The 22,824-nt window shown below is 38.7% G+C and overlaps 1 protein-coding gene and 2 long non-coding RNA genes across 11 annotated transcripts in view; 2 read left to right on the top strand and 1 right to left on the bottom strand.

Moving 5' to 3' along the window:
• Positions 1 to 363: 363 nt before the first annotated feature.
• LOC126986271 (uncharacterized) lies at positions 364 to 15,222 on the bottom strand. The gene is made up of 3 exons (XR_007739472.1): positions 14,601 to 15,222; positions 12,661 to 14,343; positions 364 to 1,704 (listed from the first exon to the last, which is right to left on the bottom strand). It is a non-coding gene; the product is annotated as an uncharacterized LOC126986271 (long non-coding RNA).
• A 4,515-nt stretch (positions 15,223 to 19,737) lies between these two features.
• LOC126986262 (arf-GAP domain and FG repeat-containing protein 1-like) overlaps positions 19,738 to 22,824 on the top strand; it is a 31,253-nt gene continuing 28,166 nt past the window's right edge. For 8 of the 9 annotated variants that reach the window (XR_007739461.1, XR_007739464.1, XR_007739462.1 and 5 more), the window contains exon 1: positions 19,738 to 19,959. Coding sequence is in view for 3 of the 9 variants with exons in the window: in XM_050842238.1 (XP_050698195.1) it covers positions 19,796 to 19,959 (164 nt within the window). In the remaining 6 variants the exon portion in view is untranslated. The remainder of the gene's footprint in view (positions 19,960 to 22,824) is intronic. The other variant, XM_050842239.1, reaches the window with a different exon arrangement.
• Positions 21,509 to 22,824, top strand: part of LOC126986265 (uncharacterized) — a 2,797-nt gene continuing 1,481 nt past the window's right edge. The window contains exons 1-3 of the long non-coding RNA XR_007739467.1: positions 21,509 to 21,969; positions 22,006 to 22,053; positions 22,090 to 22,824. The exon at positions 22,090 to 22,824 is cut by the window's right edge and continues 1,481 nt beyond it. This is a non-coding gene — a long non-coding RNA (uncharacterized LOC126986265). The remainder of the gene's footprint in view (positions 21,970 to 22,005; positions 22,054 to 22,089) is intronic.

Here is a 22,824-nt window from a genome sequence, read left to right as displayed (position 1 = left end):
CATATAAACAGAACCCCAACTTTACCTTTACTTGAACAGTAATTGAAAGATGGAATGCTTTACCTAATGAAACTGTGAGTGTGTGTGTGTGTGTGTGTGTGTGTGTGTGTGTGTGTGTGTGTGTGTGTGTGTAAATAATATGCACAGGTTTTTGGATATATCATAGTTATCCTTAAAATTTTGCGTGTTATTTACACACATATAAACAGAACACTACAACTCATGCAACACACTCACACAACTCATGCCCTCAACACAGAAGGCCACACACACACGCACACTACCATCTCCCTTTCTTCCCTTCCCCAGATTAGCAACTCAAGTGCCCAAGATTCTGCCCTGCTGTGGACGATCCCGTATGTGGCAGCGACGGGAAGACCTACAGCAACTCGTACAGCCTGGGAGTGGAGGCGACCTGCAAAAACAACCCTGAGCTCTACCAAGTCAGTGACGGCCCTTGCTAGAGCTGACCTGCTAAAGAATCGACGGGGTGATGCAACAGACGCTAGACCAACAAGCGAGAAAGCGACATCGGAATAGACTCCTTTCCTTTTTTTGTTTTTTGACGCTCTTCAGATATTAAGTATGTTCTTTGTGAGTAGGAGAAACTAATGTACCCCAGAGAAGATCCGAAGATAGGTTCAAGTGATGATGCGACGCTGCTTCCATCAGACGGCAAAATCTGGACACTTCCACAGCATCAAACAACAACAGCGGCAACAATAGCAACATCCCTCGTCCTCGTCCTCCTCTACTACTACTATTACTACTACTACAATTTCTACTATTATTACTATCACTACTACTACTACTACTACTACTACTACTACTACTACTACTACTACTACTACTACTACTACTACTACTACTGCTACTACAACAACTACTACTACCAGAGGAAGACAATGGTATATCGACCCGGACCGAACCGACCTACTCCAATTTGGAACGAACTGAATTTCTGATCTTCAACGGGCATTAATACAGCTTTGGTTCATCTTTATACTGATACTATTTTTAAGGTTAACTGTGTTTCATGTATTGACACTTTTAGAACAATTTTCTTCATACGATTGATGTACTGTAATAATCAATCATACAGAATCATCATAATACATACCTAAGCTATATATTGCCCTTATTATTGCCATTTTTATTGATTTATTTTAAACTGCTTCTTATTTACATTTATTTTTATTCAGTGCCGAATTTTAGAAGTCTAACTTAATTTGGTACAAACAATTGTACAGAAAAAAATATGTTTCTACTTAACTAACCAACTAACGTGTATGTTAAGAACTGTAATAATTTATAATTCTGTTTTGTTTTTGTTTTTTTACACTTTTCTTTACAGTGAATAATAGTTACATTTATACAACAAAAACGTATAAGATGTATACACTTCATTTACATGTCTTTCCAGAATTGTAAGTGATTCAGAAAGTAAACAGCTGTTAAAATGTACACACATAAATTATGCGTTTGTCTCTTTCATTTGCTACTTTGTTCCATCTTTATCCCCAGCAGGTGCAGCAAGAACAAGCGTGGCTTCACAGCATACTAAATAAAAACCATTCCATTGATCACGTTGAACTGGGTTGTACTGGGTATCCCGGAATGGTAATGATAAATTTTGTTTGATTGGGGGTCCTCGGCTGGGACTCAGCATGTCTGGGGGTCCTTGGTATGGTCAAGTTTGGGAAACTCTGCTTGATACTAAAGCAAATCTAGCAGCAGAAAATAATAAAGGCAAGAATATACGAGAGAAAGCTGACATTCGTATACCACATCAGCTCATTTTTCCCCATTCCTTCCCTTTTAAATTTCAATCTTTAATCCAATAACGAAACCAACAGCACGAAAAAGAAGACAAAGCATACATGAGATCTGCCTAAACACGCAACACTAACATCAACTAATCCTCAAATCCTCCTTCAATTCCCTTATCCATCAGGAGGGATACATTATACCGCACCACACAACTACCACATCCTCATATCCCCTTTCTCTTTTCTTATCCAACCGAATCTTAACTTTTATCCATTTCCATTACCCCTCTCCTCCCCCAGCCCCCGAGTGTCCCCGGTTCTGCCCGGCGGTCCTTGAGCTACCTGTGTGATCAGCACGGCAAGGAGTACTCTGGCATGTGTTTCTTTAACATAGCTCGCTGCCATGACCCTGACCTTCGTGTGGCCCCGTGCCCTTGTGAGAAGACAGGGAAGTGAAGGGAGGAACAAAGGAGTTAAGGTGAAAAAGATTGTTATTTCTAGCCTCTCCATATTTCCCTTTAATAGGAAAAATAACGGATTAAATTTAGTTTTGATCTTTCTGAATTCAAAGCAAAGTAAATAAAGAAGTTGAGACTAAGAGGGCTTGTTAGTTTCTGGGAACCTTTCTATAGTTTTCTTCGAGTATAAAAAAAAATGAAATGAAAATATTTTAAGACGATATTCCCATGGTGTACAGTCTCCTTGATTTTACTCGTCGACAAACCTCTTTTACTGGGAATTCAAAGTGAGCGGAACATCCCGTAGAGATTAAAGATATATATTTACCAGTCTGTTAAGCCACTGATTGCGTCTTTAGATTTCGGGCGAGTTCACGAAAACTGTCGATTCTCCACACACACACACACACACACACACACACACACACACACAGAAAGCAGTCCCACCACATTTTACAATACTTTTCCATCGTCTTCATCTTATATATCCCTACATGACACTAAGATAACCATAAATGTGTACCTTATAGATATTACAGTTTATTTTAAAAAATGACAAATTCATCATTTGTAAGAAATAAAAGCTTGGGAAAACATTATTCATATTTTATTCCTAAGCATTATATTAACACTCAGTATGCATCAGCGCACTTGTAATGGTGTTTAAAGCTGAGCTGGGTGTGACATTTCTCAAAACATGATTAAGGCAAAGTGTTGTCTTGTTCACACACTTTTTTTTATCTTCTTTCTTTGCAGTTTTCTTAATTATTCATTTTCTTAGTTTCGTCTTATTATCTTATTCTGTTTCTTCCTCTTCATCTTAGTCTTTTTTTCTGTTTATTTTTTCGTCTATTTCTTCTGCTTCTCTTTTCTTGCGTTTTTGCTTTGTATTCTTGTTTCTTTGCTGTTATTTTATTTATCCAGTTTTCTCCATTTCTTATTTTGTTTTCCTCTTCATCTTAGTTTGATTGGTTCTTTTTATTTCTTATTGTCTTCTCTTATTCCTGTTTCTTCTGTCTGTTTTCGTGTGTTTTTGCTTCGCCTTCTCCCTTATTCTCCCGTATTTCTTTTATCTTCTTATTTTGTTTCTTCCTTTACATATTGGTTTTGTTTTTCTGCTTACTTTTGTTTTGTTTTTCGTCTTTCTCTCGTTTTTTTTCTGTTGCTTCTTTGTCGTTCTTTTTTTTATTCAGTTTTTTTCTTTTAATTCTTCATATGACCTTCAAAACCTTTTATTAGCCTCCTCCTCCTCCTCTTTTTCCTGCTCCTCCTCCTCTTCAAGGTGATCTGGTTTACTTAAGAAACTCCAGGATTCCCCTTTTCTCTCCCTTCCTGGTTGACTCAGCAATAAAGAAATTTTTCCTAGTTCGTGCGATTTGTTTACACCTGTCATCCTCTTCTTCCTCCTCCTCCTCCTCCTTCTTAAAAATCCAGGATTCCCCACAAGGTGATATGATATGTGTGTGTGTGTGTGTGTGTGTGTGTGTGTGTGTGTGTGTGTGTGTGTGTGTGTGTGTGCGCGCTTTATTTTATACTCTTTTATATAATCCTGTTTAAAATTATACAAAACGTAGGAATGTGAGTTTCTTTGACTTCTCTCCCTGGTGTCTGTCTGTTTGTTTATCTGTCTACATTATGTACTAACATACATACAAAACATTCAAACATGAAGATAGTAGATGAACCTCCATATTCAAATTATACGTGAAAATCCCAAAATTTCGAATTATAGAGAATAAAAACGAAATTAAAAACTATAGCAATACGTATCTACATGAATAAACACTTCCAAGAATAAATACGTATTATTCTGTATTTAACTTTACACACATCACTATCTGACTTCCACCTTCTCTCATTTAGCAATACCACAAACTGGTGATGGGCCCGTGAGACAAATTCTATAAGGAAGGATCATCGTGTAACAGTGTTCTTCTTCTTCCTCTTGACAGCTTGAGAGGGTACTATGTTTCTGTTTCTCTCCTCGTCTGTCTGTCTGTCTGTCTGTCTGTCTTCAAAAAATACATATACATATACAAAGACAATGGCGCGAGTTCCCTTCAAGGGGAGAGGACAAATATAGAAAGGATGAATAATCAGCGTCTAAGTGTTCTTCTCCCTCTTATTGACAGCCTATACCCAATGTTCATACGGGGTCACCGCTTTGGGGGGTCCCGTGTCTCTGTTTCTCTCCCCGTCTGCTTATGTCTCTACATGAAATACATATAAAGACAAAGACCCGTATTCCCTTCAAGGAGAGGATACATTCAGAAGTGTTTTCTTCATCTTGATAGCTTTTATCTAATGTGCCCATAAGATTAAGGCGCGAAAAAGACAAATCTAAAAGGAAGAAGGAAGGAAGGAAGGAAGGAACGATCATTATCTAACAGTATTCTTTTTCTTCCTCTTGACAGCTTCTACCTAACGTTTCCATAACTTAAAGGCGCGAAGGAGAGGACAAATATAGAAGGGAGGAAGAAAGGATCATTTGACAGTGTTCTTCATCTTTTTCGTTACAGCTTTTACCTAATGTTCCTGTAAGACAAAAGAGCGAAGGCAAATCTAAGAGGAAGGAAGAAACATAATTTGACAGTATTCTTCTTTCTCTTGACACCTTTTACCCAGTGTGCATAATAGGGTCGATGTTATTGAGATTGTGGCTCGGATGCCCTTCCTGACGTCACGCATCTGCACAAAGGTTCGAACCGCCTTACCACACCACTTCCATGGCTGCGCTCTCTAAATCACCAGACCAACGCCCCTCACAAGATCTTACAGCGTTCACAAGTTACAATGGGGATAATTGTTATGTTGGTGTGTTGCAAGTTTCACAAGATAAGAATCACCCACAATGATTTGCTCTTCCCTTTGTAGATCTTCCCGTATGTTTACACAGCAGCTCCTCAGACTGTGACGGCGGAAGGGTCTCCTTCCACCTTGTTGCTACGCCTTCGCCTCCTCCTCCTCCTCCTCTTCTTTCTCCTCCTCCTCCTCCTCCTCCTCCTCCTTCTCCTCCTTGTAGCAATCCCCCAAATCGTCATGGGAAATTCCACCACCAGGAGTGACATGACAAAAGAAAAGGCGTAGAAGCTGTTCTCTGGGCATCGTTTGTGTTAAGATACACTTTCCTATGTTTGAAACCATATATGACATTTTCGGCTACTCTATCTTTCATCGATTTACAGGAGCAGTGCCAGTAGGATTTTTAAATCCATTTTTATGCCCTTGAGTTGTCTCCATTACGGTAAAAAACAAACCGGTTGTAGGATGGGATTCACAACACTACGGCCATAACATTTATATTGGCTTCATAACATTATACGTAGTTTTTACCAAAAAAGCATAATGACCTAACCATTTTTAACCTTCATATAAACAATACTTTGATTCATACATGCATACATACATACATACATACATACATACACACACACATACACACAAACGTGAATTACATCCCCATAAACTCTACACTCCTGCCTGTATACATTCAGAGTTGATTCATAGCATTAAGTAGTTTAGATAAAGATGCACGACGATCTAACTTCTCTTAACTTTCACATGTGATATTTTTATTCAAATATACATACATACATACATTATTAGTATTACACACGTATCTTATACCACCACAAACACGACTCTCCTGCTTTTTCTATCCATAAAATTAAGTAGCTTGCCGGATTAACATGATACCAAATTTTTAACCTTCATGTATACGATCCATCCATCCATACATACATAAATCCACCCATACCTACATACATACATACACACATGCCTAATACCACCACAAGAATGATTTCCCTGCTTGCTTGTGTGACGTCACGAGGTGCAGACAAAACCAGGAGGTGTTCCGGAGAGCTTCAGTTTCTCTCCAGCAATCAGGTGTGTCGGGTGGCAGGTGAGTGTGTGTGTGTGTGTGTGTGTGTGTTTAAAGGATGTAGTTTTTTTTCGCTTTTGTTTCTCTAAATATCGCCTTTTTAAATTTTTCTTTAACGTTTCTTTTGCGTTTTTGTATTTGTCTGTCTTTCTTCGAATCCTTTTCTTCTTCTTTCCCCATCTCCTTTTACTTCCCTCCCTCTCTTTCTCTACTCCTTTATCTCTCTCTCTCTCTCTCTCTCTCTCTCTCTCTCTCTCTCTCTCTCTCTTGTCCTGCCGTCTGTATTTCGGACAGATAACCGGTTTCCCTCCCTCCATCTCTCCCTTTCATCCTTCTCTCCTCCTTCTCCCTTTTTCTTTCTTTCTTCTTTCATCATTTCTTTCTTCCCTCATTATTTTCCTTCACTTCTCCCATTTTATTTTCCTTTATTCCTTTTTATATTCTACTCTACATTCGTTTTCGTTTTCTATTTCTGCGTTTTAGGTTTTCCGTTTTCTGTGCTGAAGGACAGAAGAAAATGATGCGAGGAACCGTGGTGGTGGCGATGGTGGCGGTGATGGTGCTGATGGTGACGGGGCAGCGTAAGTACCAGTATTAGTAGTTGTAGAAATAGTAGTGTACATAGCAGTAGAAGTAATAGTGGCATAATAGTAGTAGTAGTGGTAGTAGTAGTAGTAGTAGTAGTAGTAGTAGTAGTAATAATAATAATAATAATAATAATAATAATAATAATAATAATAATAATAATAATAATAATAATAATAATAATAACAACAATTATAATGTAACAGTTCGCTCTAATTCATAAATTTCAATGTTCACCGTCACGTTCAAGTTTTAGTGATTAAATAATACAAAGAAGCATGACAGTTGAACCTAACGCTCATATTCTAGAACGCTTCGGGGTCTACACACATATTTGTTGATGATTTCGTAAGAGTTGTGAATATGTCCACGGATAGTTTTGCGAACCTAGTAATAGTTTGACAAGGCTTCTTCTGCACCGTGAACGTTGAAGACTCTCATAAGAACCAGACATATATTCCTTGTGACCTTGGAAATCGTTGTGGTGAAAGTCGAAAGCGTCTGAGAGCAAGGTTCGCTGTGCTGCCGAAATATAAACAACAGATGGCGCGCTCTGACTTTGGGCAAGGAAACAAAACATCGCGAAGTCGAAACGGAGAATGTGGATGTAAAATTTTAAGTAAAATTTTGAATCTATACGAAAATATTATAAGCGTAGTTTTGTGTGTTTATAAAGAAAGTGTTACAATCATTTTCAAGTTCATAAGCAAAAGTTACAAGAGCAGTTTTCAGTTACCATGCAGAAATTGCAATACTTCAGTTTTCCACTTATAGGCAGGAGTTACAAGCACAGTGTTGAGCTTACAGGCAAAAAAACATGAGCGAAGTTTTTGAGTTAATAGGCAAAAAATACAATCACAGTTTTGAATCTATAGACAAAAATTACAATAAGTTTTCAGTTTATAAATAAAATTTACAGGCGCAGGTTATTTTTAGTTATTTATTGACAAAAATTACCTCCACAGTTTTGAGTTCATAGGCAAAAATAGAGATCGTGCAGCTTAGAATTTATATGCAAAAGTTAAAAGGAAATATGCAACGTCAGTGTTGATTTATTAGACAGAAATCTTGACCTGAGAGATGTCTGTCCGTTAGAGAAAAGCGTACGAATTTACACTGCGCAGTTAAACCGAAATATCTGAGACAAATCTATAGCACGTGGTTGCCATTTTTTGGAGCTAATGGGTATCTAATTGGGTCCTTTTAGCAGCCCCAGGAGTCGAGGAGAGAGAGAGAGAGAGAGAGAGAGAGAGAGAGAGAGAGAGAGAGAGAGAGAGAGAGAGAGAGAGAGAGAGAGAGAGAGAGAGAGAGAGAGAGAGATTCCATATGACAGCTTCCGTTTTTGGTCCTAATCTGTTTAATTGGGTCCTTCTGTCTATCAAAATTTAACTGCCCATTTACCTTTTGTTCTTAAACGTCATTATAATATTTCCAAACACAAGTAGGTAACGAGTAAGTTTAAGCGCATTATTACTTCCAACTACTTTTTGTTCCCAATCGTCACTAGAATGCTAAATATCACGAGCTGGTAAAAACAAGTAGTTTTAAGCACGTACTTTCCTCGCGGCTCGCATTTTCCTTTCACTTATAAAAGTAAAAATAAAATAAAATAAGATAAATAAAAAACAACAATTTCCTGGTATACAAATAGCATCATAGTAGCAGTGATTCATTTAAATATTTCTAGACGAGTCAGTTTAGTAGAAAGATGATTGTTAGGTTCTCTCTCTCTCTCTCTCTCTCTCTCTCTCTCTCTCTCTCTCTCTCTCTCTTTTTCTCTCTCTCTCTTTCTCTCTCTCGCGCGCGCTAGCGCGTAGCTCTCAAAAATAGCTGTACATACATAAAAATAGAAAGAGCCTCCATGCAAGAGTCGCTTTTCCGTGGATCTTGACTTCCGTGGTGCACTGTTTAGTACCCTTAGCTACGAATCAGCGGGAACGAGTTCGATTCTGCCCTGGCCACTCATCGAGCAGTCCACCTAGCTCTTAATTCTCCCTTACAGGCTGGTGGATACTGGCTAAATGGGTACCTGGGGAAACCTCGAGAAGGTAAACTGTAATCAACCCAGAGGTCACACCTGCTCTGTATGCCTGGGTAATGCCTTTCCTGGGTTGTTGTTTTTTTTTTTAAATCGGACTTTTTTATTTAAATCAGATTTATTAGATTTTAAATCGATTTTTTTTATTAATGAAAATAATTATATGAATGTAAACCTCAATTTTCTTTACATTGGTTTAAAACACATTTTGGAGTATTCTTGTATCATATTCCATCACCATAACTAATCTGGTTGGCTGTTTGAGCCAATCCAAAGACTGACCAGCCGCAGCCAGCCAGCAATGAGCCAGTAATACACCACAACTCTGTTTAGTCCCTTAAAAGTCTAAGCAGATCATATCATGTTTTGGACATGTCCTAACTGAAATTGCACAAAGAAAAATGACAGCAGCTTCAAATGAAAGTATCAGAAAAGGCTGTGGATGATCCATGTGAGTATGTGAAGTGATTCTTTGAAAAATAGGGGGATATAATTCAAATATTTCCTTTACTGCCACTTCCTGTATTTGGTGTTTTTGTCCCATTCTGGGGGGGGGGGGGGATTAGCAAAGCAGGATGGCGGCACTGTAAAACAGTTCCCTGCTCCACCAATTGGCTGGGGCCAGCCAAAAGAGTAAAGATGGGAGCAAGCGTTATGGCTGAGTACATGGGGCTTATGTTGTAAAACACTTTTGAAACCATCACCCTGCCTCAGCAAGATACTGTCAGAAAGGCGGTCAGTGTCTTGTTCTGCTCCAGGACACTGGACGGACCAGGTGTGGCTGACGGAAGATATATATAATGGACTAATCACTCAGGAAAATTTGTGAAGTTGTCATGGAAAATATTGATATCAAAGTTAGTGTTTTCTTTGTTTATTTTCTCCATTCTATGTTGTTGCCCTGCAATAAGATCAAGATTTAAATCAACGACATTAAAAAAATGAAACAACAAATCTTGATATAAATAAATGATTAAAAAAAATCATTTGATTTAAATCTTGATTTAAATCAACTTGATATAAATCAAACAACCCTGACCCTTTGGAACCTTTTTGATTACCATTACACGCTTCACTACCCCAACCCAAGTATAGCACCTCCTTTCCCCAGTACTCGCACCCCAGAACACCATCACCACCCACACCTCCGTTTCCTACCCACCTCACAAAACTTAGCACCCCTTCCCCTTATTACGACACTCTGATCTGTATTTCCACACGCTTCCATCTCTTACATCACCTATTTTCAAAAGCTGAAAAGGGTTTTAACGAGTGTTTTTTGAGGTTCATGATACAGTAGAAACTTTTTTTTTTTTTTTACGTCTTCGCCTGTTGCGCCGGTAGGCCTTCCTTCGTAGTAGGGCCTGATGGTCGGCCCCAGCCCGTTGTGGCGCAGGCAAGTGTTTATAGTGGCGCCATCTTGCATTGCCATCTTGCATTGCAACTATCACCAGGGTCTTAAAACTACACACGAAAATGCCCACAACACCTATGAAAGCCCTGTCAAATATGTGTGCTCGGGTGTCGAAATGTTTAAGAATGTAACCCTCTTAATACCCAATATGCCCTCTGTCCCCCTCCCCCTTTAGCCCAGGAGCGACATAACTGCCCCGGGGTCTGCACCCTCGAGTACAACCCTGTGTGTGGCAGCGACGGCAGGACCTACGGAAACCCGTGTGCGCTGAAGGCACAAAAGCGCTGCGTCAACCGTCGATTGACTCTTGTCAGATATGGGGAGTGTTAGAGTAAGTAACAGTAATAGTAGTAATAGTAGTAGTATTAGTAGTAAAGTACTAGCAGTAGTAATATCAATAGAAGTAGTAGTAGTTGCTTTTATTATAATTATTATTATTATTATTACTATTATTATCATTATTATTAATACGTAGTAGTAGTAGTGGTGGTGGTGGTGGTGGTAGTAGTAGTAGTAATAGTAGTAGTAGTAGTAGCTCTCCCTAGCCACCCGTAGGGAGTGCGTCTGTTGACATGTGATGTTTTTTGTGGATGTCACCATAACCAACGCGTAGATAAGGTCTATGCTCCCACCTTTACCTTTACTTGAACAGTAACTGAAAGATGGAATGCTTTACCAAATGAAACTGTGTGTGTGTGTGTGTGTGTGTGTGTGTGTGTGTGTGTGTGTGTGTGTGTGTGTGTGTGTGTGTGTGTGTGTGTGTAAATAATATGCACAGGTTTTAGGATATATTATAGTTATCCTTAAACTTTTGCGTGTTATTTACACACATATAAACAGAACCCCAACTTTACCTTTACTTGAACAGTAATTGAAAGATGGAATGCTTTACCTAATGAAACTGTGAGTGTGTGTGTGTGTGTGTGTGTGTGTGTGTGTGTGTGTGTGTGTGTGTGTGTGTGTGTGTGTAAATAATATGCACAGGTTTTTGGATATATCATAGTTATCCTTAAAATTTTGCGTGTTATTTACATACATATAAACAGAACACTACAACTCATGCAACACACTCACACAACTCATGCCCTCAACACAGAAGGCCACACACACACGCACACTACCATCTCCCTTTCTTCCCTTCCCCAGTATAGCAACTCAAGTGCCCAAGATTCTGCCCTGCTGTGGACGATCCCGTATGTGGCAGCGACGGGAAGACCTACAGCAACTCGTACAGCCTGGGAGTGGAGGCGACCTGCAGAAACAACCCTGAGCTCTGCCAAGTCAGTGACGGCCCTTGCTAGAGCTGACCTGCTAAAGAATCGACGGGGTGATGCAACAGACGCTAGACCAACAAGCGAGAAAGCGGCATCGGAATAGACTCCTTTCCTTTTGTTTTTTTGTTTTTTGACGCTTCCCAGATGTTAAGTATGTTCTTTGTGAGTAGGAGAAAGAAATGTACCCCAGAGAAGATCCGAAGATAGGTTCAAGTGACGATGCGACGCTGCTTCCATCAGACGGCAGAATCTGGACACTTCCACAGCATCGAACAACAACAGCGGCAACAATAGTAACATTCCTCGTCCTTGTCCTCCTATACTACTACTACTACTACTACTACTACTACTACTACTATTTCTACTATTATTACTATCACTACTACTACTACAACTACTACTACTACTACTACTACTACTACTACTACTACTACTACTACTACTACTACTACAAGAGGAAGACAATGGCATACCGACCCGGACCGAACCGACCTACTCCAATTTGGAACGAACTGGACTTCTGATATTCAACGTGGCATTAATACAGCTTTGGTTCATCTTTATACTAATGTTATTTTTAAAGTTAACTGTTCTCCATGTATTAACACGTTTACAACAATTTTCTTCATACGATTGATGTACTGTAATAATCAAACATACAGAATCATCATAATACATACCTAAGCTATATATTGCCCTTATTATTGCCATTTTTATTGATTTGTTTTAAACTGCTTTTTGTCTACATTTATTTTTATTCAATGCCGAATTTTAGAAGTCTAACCTAATTTGGTACAAACAATTGTACAGAAAAAAATATGTTTATACTTAACTAACCGATAACGTTTATGTTTAGAACTGTAATAATTTATAATTCTGTTTTGTTTTTGTTTTTTTACACTTTTCTTTACAGTGAATAATAGTTACATTTATACAACAAAACCGTATCAAATGTATACACTTCATTTACATGTCTTTCCAGAATTGTAAGTGATTCAGAAAGTAAACAGCTGCTAAAATGTACACACATATGCGTTTGTCTCTTTCATTTGCTACTTTGTTCCATCTTTATCCCCAGCAGCTGCAGCAAGAACAAGCGTGGCTTCACAGCGTACTAAATAAAAACCATTCCATTGACTACGTTGAACTGGGTAGTACTGGGTATCCCGATATGGTAATGATAAATTTTGTTTGATTGGGGGTCCTCGGCTGGGACTCGTCATCGTCAAGTTTGGGAACCTCTGCTTTACACTAAAGCAAATCTAGCAGCAGAAAATAATAAAGGCAAGAATATACGAGAGAAAGCTGACATTCGTATACCACATCAGCTCATTTTTCCCCATTCCTTCCCTTTTAAATTTCAATCTTTAATCCAATAACGAAACCAACAGCACGAAAAAGAAGACAAAGCATACATGAGATCTGCCTAAACACGCAACACTAACATCAACTAATCCTCAAATCCTCCTTCAGTTCCCTTATCCATCAGGAGGGACACATTATACCACACCACACTACTACCACATCCTCATATTCCCTTTCTCTTCCCTTATGCAACCGAATCTTTGACTTTAATCCATTTCCATTCCCCGCCTCCTCCCTCAGCCCCCCAGTGTCCCCGGTTCTGCCCGGCGGTCCTTGAGCTACCTGTGTGTGATCGGCACGGCAAAGAGTACTCTGACATGTGTTTCTTTGAAATAGCTCGCTGCCATGACCCTGACCTTCGTGTGGCCCCGAGCCCTTGTGAGAAGACAGGGAAATGAACGCAGGAATAAAGGAGTTAAGATGAAAAGGATTGTTATTTCTAGCCTTTCCATATTTCCCTTCAATAGGAAAAATAACTGAGATTGAAATTAGTTTTGATCTTTCTGAATTCAATGGAAAGTAAATAAACAAGTTGAGACTAAGGGGGATTGTTAGTTTCTGGGAACCTTTCTATTGTTTTTTTCGAGTATAAAAAAAACATGGAATGAAAATATTTTAAGACGATATTCCCATGGTGTACAGTCTCCTTGATTTTACTCGTCGACAATGCTCTTTTACTGGGAATTTAAAGTGAGCGGAACATCCCGTAGAGATTAAAGATATATATTTACCAGTCTGTTAACCCACTGATTGCGTCTTTAGATTTCGGGTGAGTTCACGAAAAGTGTCGATTCACCACACACACACACACACACACACACACAGAAAGAAAGCAGTCCCACCGCATTTTACAATACTTTTCCATAATGTCTTGATCTTATATTTCCCTACATGACACTAAGATAATCATAAATATCTACCTTATAGATATTACATAATTTATTTAGAAAAATGACAAATTCATCATTTGTAAGAAATAAAAGCTTGTAAAAACAATACTCATATTTTTTTATTGCTAAGCATGATATTAACACTCAGTATGCATCAGCGCAATGGTAATGGTGTTTAAAGCTGAGTTTGGTGTGACATTTCTCAAAACATGGTTAATAAAGTGCTGTCTTGTCCACACACTGCTAACAATAGTACACTTATCTCTGCCTTCCTTTGAACACTGTGAAGGGTGAATGCAGCGTACTACACTATGGGCTGGAGGTTTCTGCTTTAGCCTATTATTTGGGGAAAAACGGCGCTCCTTCTTGCTTCTGTTGGGTCATTACTCCTGTGACAAAAAGGTCCAGAATCCTCCTTGAATACCCAGCCTTCAATCAATCTGTTCTGTGAATTTTCTTGGCCTCCATTTCTTCGTGCGGTTTTGTTTCTCGTAACAAATACAACCATTCACTGGAGCTACTTCAAAACAAAAATGCCAGTCTGTGATGTAATTGTTTGTTTTATTTCTGCGAATGGGCGTTGCACCTCACCTGATCCGGTACGCTACAGTAGGCTACAGGAGAGCAAGACCCAGCACCATCTGTCATCTAATGCGAATTTCTCGACCTGTAAATTACCAAACGATAATATAACACCATAAAAAATTCAATCACCGTAAACGTAAAGAACAAGTGTATCACAGTCCTTAGGAAAACACATTATTACAGAAGTAGCTTACTGGCGGCTTAATACTTAATTTGCCGCCTATATCACCTCATGACATATTGTACCTTACTGAAGATGTAGGTATGGTACAAGAGGCAAAAGTTATAAGAAAAAAAACAGACAAATTACTGAAAAAATAAAAACTCTGGATAACTCACCTGTGTTGCATGCTGTGGATGAAGGCAGGTGTTTGCTAGCTGTAGTTAGTCTGGCGCTTCACAGAGGGCAGTACTCAGCACTTGGTGGCGTGGGCTTCAAGATCGAACAGGTGTCACCGCACTACGCCGCGAAATTATACTTTTCCAGCCGTGGAATAAACCCGCATGTCACACCCATGAACAAAAGCTATATTATCGAAGCTGGTATGCCCGTATCTCGCACCTAAAATAGGCTAATGTCAATCCTGAAATACTTTGTTAAAACGATATTTACCAAGGAAACTGATATGGTGCACAGACTTCTTAATAATAATCATGAAAATACTTTAAGACAATATTTATCAAGGAAACTGACATGGTGCACACTTTAACATTCATCATGAACTTAGCCTACTATTTAAGGACGATATTTAACTAACATGAAGACTTTAGGTGCACCGTCTCCTTAATATTCACCGTGAATATACTATTATAAGACGATATTTAACACGAAAGTTTATGGAGCACCGTCTTAATATTTACCGTGAACATATTTTTTTTTTTCCAGCTGAGGGGTCGAAGTGAACAGAACATCCCGCAGAGACCAGACAATCATATTCATGGGCCAGTCTGTTAATATCAGCCCCCCCCCCCCCGCATCCTTATATAAAGCTTTACCCCTTCCCTCTCCTTGGTCGGCCCCTCCACTCACCACTGTCTCACAAACAACAGGTGGTTATCAATTTATCGTCCAGAACTCATAAACACACACCGGGTAAAACACAAGCACTTATTTACCTAACACTCAAACGACGCACGGGGGTTTTCCTGAAGGGAGTCCCGCCATGGTGCCACAAGTATGTCATTGGTCTGAAATACGTAACTTGCACCATAGAAAGCACTGGATTATAATAACGAAGCACAAAGAAAACGCATATACTAGAAACTAACACGGGGAGGGGGGGGGGGTATTGAAGGGAGTCAAGCCAAAGTGCCAAAAGTGTCTAATTGCTCTATAATACATAACTTACACTATAGAAGGCACTGGAATATAACGAGGCACCAGGAAAGCGTATATACAAGAAACTAACACGGTTTTTTTTCCTGAAGAGTCACACCAAGGTACCAAAAGTGTCTAATTGCTCTATAATACATAACTTTCACTATAGAAGGCACTGGAATATAACGAGGCACCAGGAAAGCGTATATACAAGAAACTAACACGGTTTTTTTTTCCTGAAGAGTCACACCAAGGTACCAAAAGTGTCTAATTGCTCTACAATACGTAACTTACACTATAGAAGGCACCGATATATAACGAGGAACAATGAAAGCGAATATACAAGAAATTAACACAGGGGTGGGAGTTATTTTGTTGAAGGAAGCCACGCCATGGTTCCAAAACTGTTTAATTGCTCCATAATACGTAACTTACACGTTTAAATGCACCAAAATACCGAAATATAACGAGGCACCGAAAAAACGCGGGAACATGAAATAAACAAAAATCACGGTAGGGCATACATTTTTTCTTATTTACGGTCAATCCTTAGGTGTCACGGGTAAATTATCACATACCTTGGTCCGCTAACTCCTCCTGTTGCTTGGGGATACCTCGAAGACTCCATTAAACTGCATATTCACTGTCTACGGGGGAAATAGTTATCCTCTCCACGGCTCACACACTCCCCACTTTCGCCATGACCAGACTGTGATTGTTTACCCGCCAAAACCTTGCGCCATTTCCTTCTCTCTTATCAACGGTACCTATTAAGCCTTATTTTATACTATTTATGACTTTAAGATGGTTGCAAGCTTTCTTATTCATTTGATTACTTGTTTTAATTGTTTTTTGATTGCCTGAACTCCGCCATTTAGCTCTTTTTGTCATCAAAAGTGACTATTCACCTCTATTTTATTATATTATTTTACTTTAAAGCAATTGCAGACTTTTTCCATGCATTAAATTATTTGTTTTTCATTGTTTTTCATCGTTTTGACCACGCCATTTCGCTCTCTTTCTGTGATTATTAACAGTAACTATCGTACCTTCTTTATTTATTTCCTCTCTTTACACACTTTCGCATGTACTTATGTTATTTTTATTGTTTTCTCACCCTTTTCGTCCTTTTTTCTCTCTCTTCTGAACAGTACAGCTATGAAACGTTCTCTATTTATCTCTTTGAGCTTACAAGAACATTAAGAATTGCTTCTCATTCATTTGTTTTATGTATTCCTTTAAATGCAGTCTTCATGAATTAAATAAGAAGCAAATCAATTATACCTTAGTTGATTTAGTTTATCATCAAAATATGTTTTCTATGGAAGGCTTTTCAAGGGGTGTCTCATGTATTTGTTCGAGTGCCTCCTCTCTGCTTCTTCTTTTTTCTTCGCCTTCCTTTTCGTGTTTTCTTCACCCAGTTTTCTCTCTTACTTCTTCTATTCCCTATTTTTGCTTCCTCTTCCTCTTTATTTTCCTAGAAGTGTCTCATGTATCTGTATGAATGCCTCGATTATGTCTCCATCTGCTTCTTCTTAATTCTTCTCTTTTCTTCATCTTTCTTTTCGTGTTTGCTTTACCAAGTTTTCTCTCTATATTCTTCTATCCTCTTTTTTGCTTCCTCTTCCTCTTTATTTTCGTTTCTATTTCGTTTAGTTCATATAAATCCTTTTCGCTTGAGTATTGGCCATTGACAAATTATTTTTGGTATTTATTTGGCAGACATTCAACGACATGTATTAAAATGGATGTTAAAAGGTGTTATGATGTGTTGAAAGTATGAACTATTTAATATATTTACTTGTATATGAAGATGGACTTGCTTATAGTGTTCAAAGGGAAGGCTGTGCTGAATATTGGAGTGTCAGGCTGAATAATAGGATAGTTTACCTTTAATTCCGTCAATCTAAAGCAAAAACATTAATTTACTTCATTTATCTATAAGTATGCAAGGACTGGGATATACCTCTGCGGTTCAATGTTGTGATACTGTTTCTGGAGATATTCGTGAGGAAGTCGAATTCATATTAGCTTAAGAAGTTTGTTGAAGGCCCATTTATGGTGTCTGTGCGTTGTTGCTACTCGACCACGCCACAAAAAAGGCAAAAAGGGCTTGAAGGACCCTCCCTGATCAGCGTTGTTACATGCGCGATAAACATTTCTGTAATACGATAATCACATCAGCTTTTGGAAGGTAGATTTATGCCTCCAACTCGAAAAAAAAAACACCAGTAATCAACAGTTTTAATAGTAACTATAGCTGAATGTCATTTTTTGTGTAAATATGATAGCTTTGGGTTAGAAATCGGCAAATACGCTGTGTTTAGTACGACAATCTAATAAATCATATCTCTCGGATCGCTGACAGCAGGGGGCAACGTTCTCAAGTGTACGATAACTATTCCAAAACACGACATTAAAATACGGTTTAGCAACTCTGGTTTATTACTTCCACACGTATAAACTATGCAAAGAATTGAGTTTTTTAGGAATGTTTCATTTGACACCGTTATAATGTGAGCGGGATAGTTTTTAGTCAGAAATCGACGTATACAATGTGCTGAGTACGACAATCTACTAGCACGGCTGACACTCGGGGTTCCAGCAACACACATCAGCTGATGCGGATTGACGCAAAACATGACGAAAAAGAATACAACACAAAACCAAAACTAAAAAGAACTCAGTAAAATAGCCATTCACTTAATTCATAGAACATACAACAAATAAATAAGCCCATACGGAGAAAACAACGGACCAATATCTTCTGCTACATATATAGATTTTTGCAACATTAACTATACCGCAATGACAAGATATATAATTAAAAGAAGATGGTAAATAGAAGTAGGAGTATTTTCCACTGCAATATATCAAACAGAAGGCAGATTTAATTAAGCTAGCAATGGAAGCGCTATATATATGCTGAAAACTGCTACATATATATTTTTCCTCGCAACATATTAATTATAAGCTTACCACAATGGAGAAAAACAACTTTGCAGCAATAAATCAATCAATCAATGAAGAAAAGATACAAGATAAAAGAAAAGATGAAATGATAGAAGCTAATCTTTCCGGCGGTAAAAGATAAAAGATAATTAAGGGAGATATGAATAGTTTGAAGAAGTTGCTGCTGTAGGCCTATATATTTTCCGCACCATTAGACAACCACAACAATAAAAAGGGACAAAACTAAAGCAAATATGAAGCCACAGTAACATCCTCAGGCGCAATGGATAAAAGATAAGGGCGATTGAGCAGTTTGAATTAAGAATTAAGCCATGAACCATTATATATATATGTTGCTTGCTGGTATATATACATTTTTTCTGCAACATGGAAAGAAAAAACACCAAAACTGAAGCCGAGAACAAGCCATAATATCATCCCCGGGTGTGGTAGATAAAAGATAAGGGCGATTGAGCAGTTTGAAGAAGCCATCATATATGTTGCATGCTGCTATGTACATTTTTTCCGCATCATGGAAAGAAAAAATACCAAAACTAAAGCCGAGAACAAGCCATAATATCATCCCCGGGTGTGGTAGATAAAAGATAAGGGCGATTGAGCAGTTTGAAGAAGCCATGCACCGTATATGTTGCATGCTGCTATATACATTTTTTCCACAACATGGAAAGAAAAAACACCAAAACTGAAGCCGAGAACAAGCCATAGTATCATCCCCGGGTGTGGTAGATAAAAGATAAGGGCGATTGAGCAGTTTGAAGAAGCCACCATATGTTGCATGTTGCTATTTACATTTTTTCCGCATCATGGAAAGAAAAAATACCAAAACTAAAGCCGAGAACAAGCCATAATATCATCCCAGGGTGCAATAGATAAAAGATAAGGTCGATTTAGCAGTTTGAAGAAGTATATATTTTTTTCTGCAACACGAGCTTAACACAACAAATTAAGGTCACAAATAAGGCCAGGAACACGCCACACTATCATTCCCAGATGCAATAGATAAAAGATAAGGGCGATTTAGCAGTTTGAAGAAGCATGCATTAACCATATATATGTTTCATGCTGCTATACACATTTTTTCCGTAACATAGAAGGAAAAAGGGACAAAACTGAAGCAAATATGAAGCCACAGTAACATCCCCAGGTGCAAGAGATAAAAGATAAGAGGGATTTAGCAGTTTTCAGAAGAGCGTGCGGGCCAGCAGGGGAGGGAGGGAGAGAGGCCGCCCAGCAGAGAACAAACATGGCCACGAGCAGGAGGAAGCAAGAGGAGCGGAACCTGAGAATTCTCCGTGAGCAGGGCGCCCTCGAGGCCAACAGGACATGTCTCGATTGCCGCCAGCGAGGGACAACCTACATCAACATGACCATCGGCTCCTTCGTCTGCACCTCCTGCTCTGGCATCCTGTAAATGGCGGTTCTGCTTCTGCTTCTGCTTGTGGTGGTGGTGGTGGTGGTGTCTTCTGCTTCTTCTGCTTTTTGTTTTTTTCTGCTGTTTTTCTGGTTTTTCTGCTTCTCCTGTGTCTGTTTGCGTGTGTTTTTTTGGGGTATTTTGTTTCTTCTGCTTCGTTTTGACCTGCTGGTGCTTCTGCTTATTCGTTTTGTTTTTCTGCTGTTTTTCTGTGTTTTTTTTTCTCTGTTCTGTGTCTGTTTTTGTGTGTTTTTTCCTCTCCATTTTTCTTGTTTATCCAGTTTTCTTATTTTTATTCTGCTTCTGCTTCTTCGTGTTGTCTTCTGCTGGTGGTGGTGGTGGTGGTGTCTTGTCCTTCTGCTTTTTGGGGTTTTCTGCTTTATTGGGGGCGGGTTCTGCTGCTTCTGTGTCTGTTTGTGTCAGTTTTTTTCTGCTTCTGCTTGTGGTGGTGGTGGTGGTGGTCTCTTCTGCTGGTTCTGCTTTTTGGTTTTTCTGCTTTTTTTCTGCTTATGTGTCTGTTTCCGTGTGTTTTTTGTTTTCTGTTTTATTCCGTTTTCTCTTTCTCTTATTTTCTTATGCTTCTGCTAGTCTGCTTTTTTCTGGTTTTCTGTTTCTTTTGTGTCTGTTTTCGTGTGTTTTTCTGCTCTCTCCATTTCTTGTTCTATTTGTCCAGTTTTCCGTTTTTTCTTGGATTTTCTTATTTTGTTTATTCTGCTTCTGCTTTGTTTTGTTTTTCTGCTTTTTCTGTTTTTTTCGTCTGCTTTTTATGTCTTTTTTGTGTTTTTTCTTCTCTACTGTTTTCTTCCCCTTATTTATCCAGTTTTCTTAGTTTCTTCTTTTCTTCTGCTTCTTCGTTTTGTTGTTTTTCTGCTGTTTTTATCCTTTTCTGCTTTGCCTGCTTCTCTTTTTCATGTGTTTTTGCTTTCCTCTTCTTCCTTATTTGCTTCTCATTCTTTCTTATTTCTCTTCTTATTTTGCTTCTTCCTCTTCGTCTTGGTTTTGTTTTTCTACTTTTTCTGGGTTTTTTTCGTCCTTTTTCGTGTTTTTTTACTCTCTGTTCTAGTTTCTCCGCTGTTTTCTTCTTGTTTTTTTCCATTTATCTTCGTTTCTCTTATTTTCTTCTGCTTCTGCTTCTTCGTCTTTTTTTACCTCTTGTTTCTTATTTCATCTGCTTCTTCTGTTTCTCTTTTTCTTGTGTTTTTTGCTCTCTATTCTTGTTTCCTTGCGGTTCTTATATTTATCCACTTTTCTCCGTTTCTCTTATTTTCTTCTGCTTCTTCTGCTGTTTCTTCCATATCTCTCTATGTCTTTCTGTCCTTCTGTCAGTTTCTGTTGTCTTTCATTTGCTTTTATTTGTTATTATTATTCTGTTTCTTCTTGTACTTTTCTTCTACTTCATCTTCCTTCTCTGTCTAATACTCATTGTGGCTCCTCCTCTTCCTCCTTCTCCTCCTCTTCTTCTTCCTCTGTTTATGCTCATTATGGTTCTTCCCCCTCCTCCTTTTCTGTTTGTTGTGGTTCCTCTTCATCCTCCTCCTTCTCCTCCTTTCTTATGCCTGTGTTTCTTCCTCCTCCTCCTCCTTCTCATCTGTTTGTTTTAGTTCTTCCTCCTCTGCTGTCTTCTGCTTGTCCTTCCTCCTCCTCTTCCTGTCTCATTACTTTTGGCTAGCATATAATTATAAGTTACTATTTCTGGCTATTATTATTATTATTGCTATTATTTGTTGTTACTAGCATTACTATTACTGGTTATTATTACTGTGATGTCTTCACCGTTGAAAAATATGTTAATTAATAAGTTTAGCTCGGCCGTTATGTCTCGTCTCAGTGTTACGTCAAAAGGTCAATACTAGCAGCCATAGGTTAGTTTACAGGTAGAGTAATACTAGTGGTCATAGGTTAGTTTACAGGTAGGTTGATACTAGTGGTCATAGGTTAGTTTACAGATAGGTTGATAGCAGTGGTCATAGGTTAGTTTACAGGTAGGTTGATAGCAGTGGTCATAGGTTAGTTTACAGATAGGATGATACTAGTGGTCATAGGTTAGTTTACAGATAGGTTGATAGCAGTGGTCATAGGTTAGTTTACAGGTAGGATGATACTAGTGGTCAAAGATTAGTTTACAGATAGGTTGATAGCAGTGGTCATAGGTTAGTTTACAGGTAGGTTGATACTAGTGGTCATAGGTTAGTTTACAGATAGGTTGATAGCAGTGGTCATAGGTTAGTTTACAGGTAGGTTGATACTAGTGGTCATAGGTTAGTTTACAGGTAGGTTGATAGCAGTGGTCAAAGGTTAGTTTACAGATAGGTTGATAGTGTTGGCCGAAAGTTAGTTTACAGAAAGTTGTTAGTTCTACATTCAATCCCTTAGGTGCACCCCCCCTCCCCCTTGGTCCATGCCTGAGCGTGTGACAGCCACACTTAACCCAAATCTGCTTCACGGAACATTTCCTTTATATATATATTTTTTTTAGTTTGAGTGCTTCGATGCCTCATATTTTGTGCAAGTGAATAATGACTATAACATGACCATGAAAATTGGGTCAAGATTGGTAATAGTAATGCACCTATACTTTATTTCTTTTGTAACCAATTGCTCCTCCGTTGTCATATATATTTATAATAACCTTAAAACTTCCTGGGAAACTATACGGAACAGTGTAGAGTGTAAGAATAGCCATGAAATGTGTGGGGGAAACTGCACAGCCATGGACGGCAGAGTAGCCCACACCATTGTTCAGCAGCCACAACCCGCAGCTTGCCACAGTTTTAATACATGAGGAGTGTTCACGCTCTTACTAAAAGGGGGCTCTACCTTCCTCAACCCCCCTTGTGGTCACTAAAATGACTGGTGAATTC

The sequence above is a fragment of the Eriocheir sinensis genome, chromosome 61, assembly GCF_024679095.1.
Source record: "Eriocheir sinensis breed Jianghai 21 chromosome 61, ASM2467909v1, whole genome shotgun sequence".
Classification (NCBI taxonomy): Eukaryota; Metazoa; Arthropoda; class Malacostraca; order Decapoda; family Varunidae; genus Eriocheir; species Eriocheir sinensis.
This window is presented reverse-complemented; position numbering and strand designations above follow the sequence as displayed.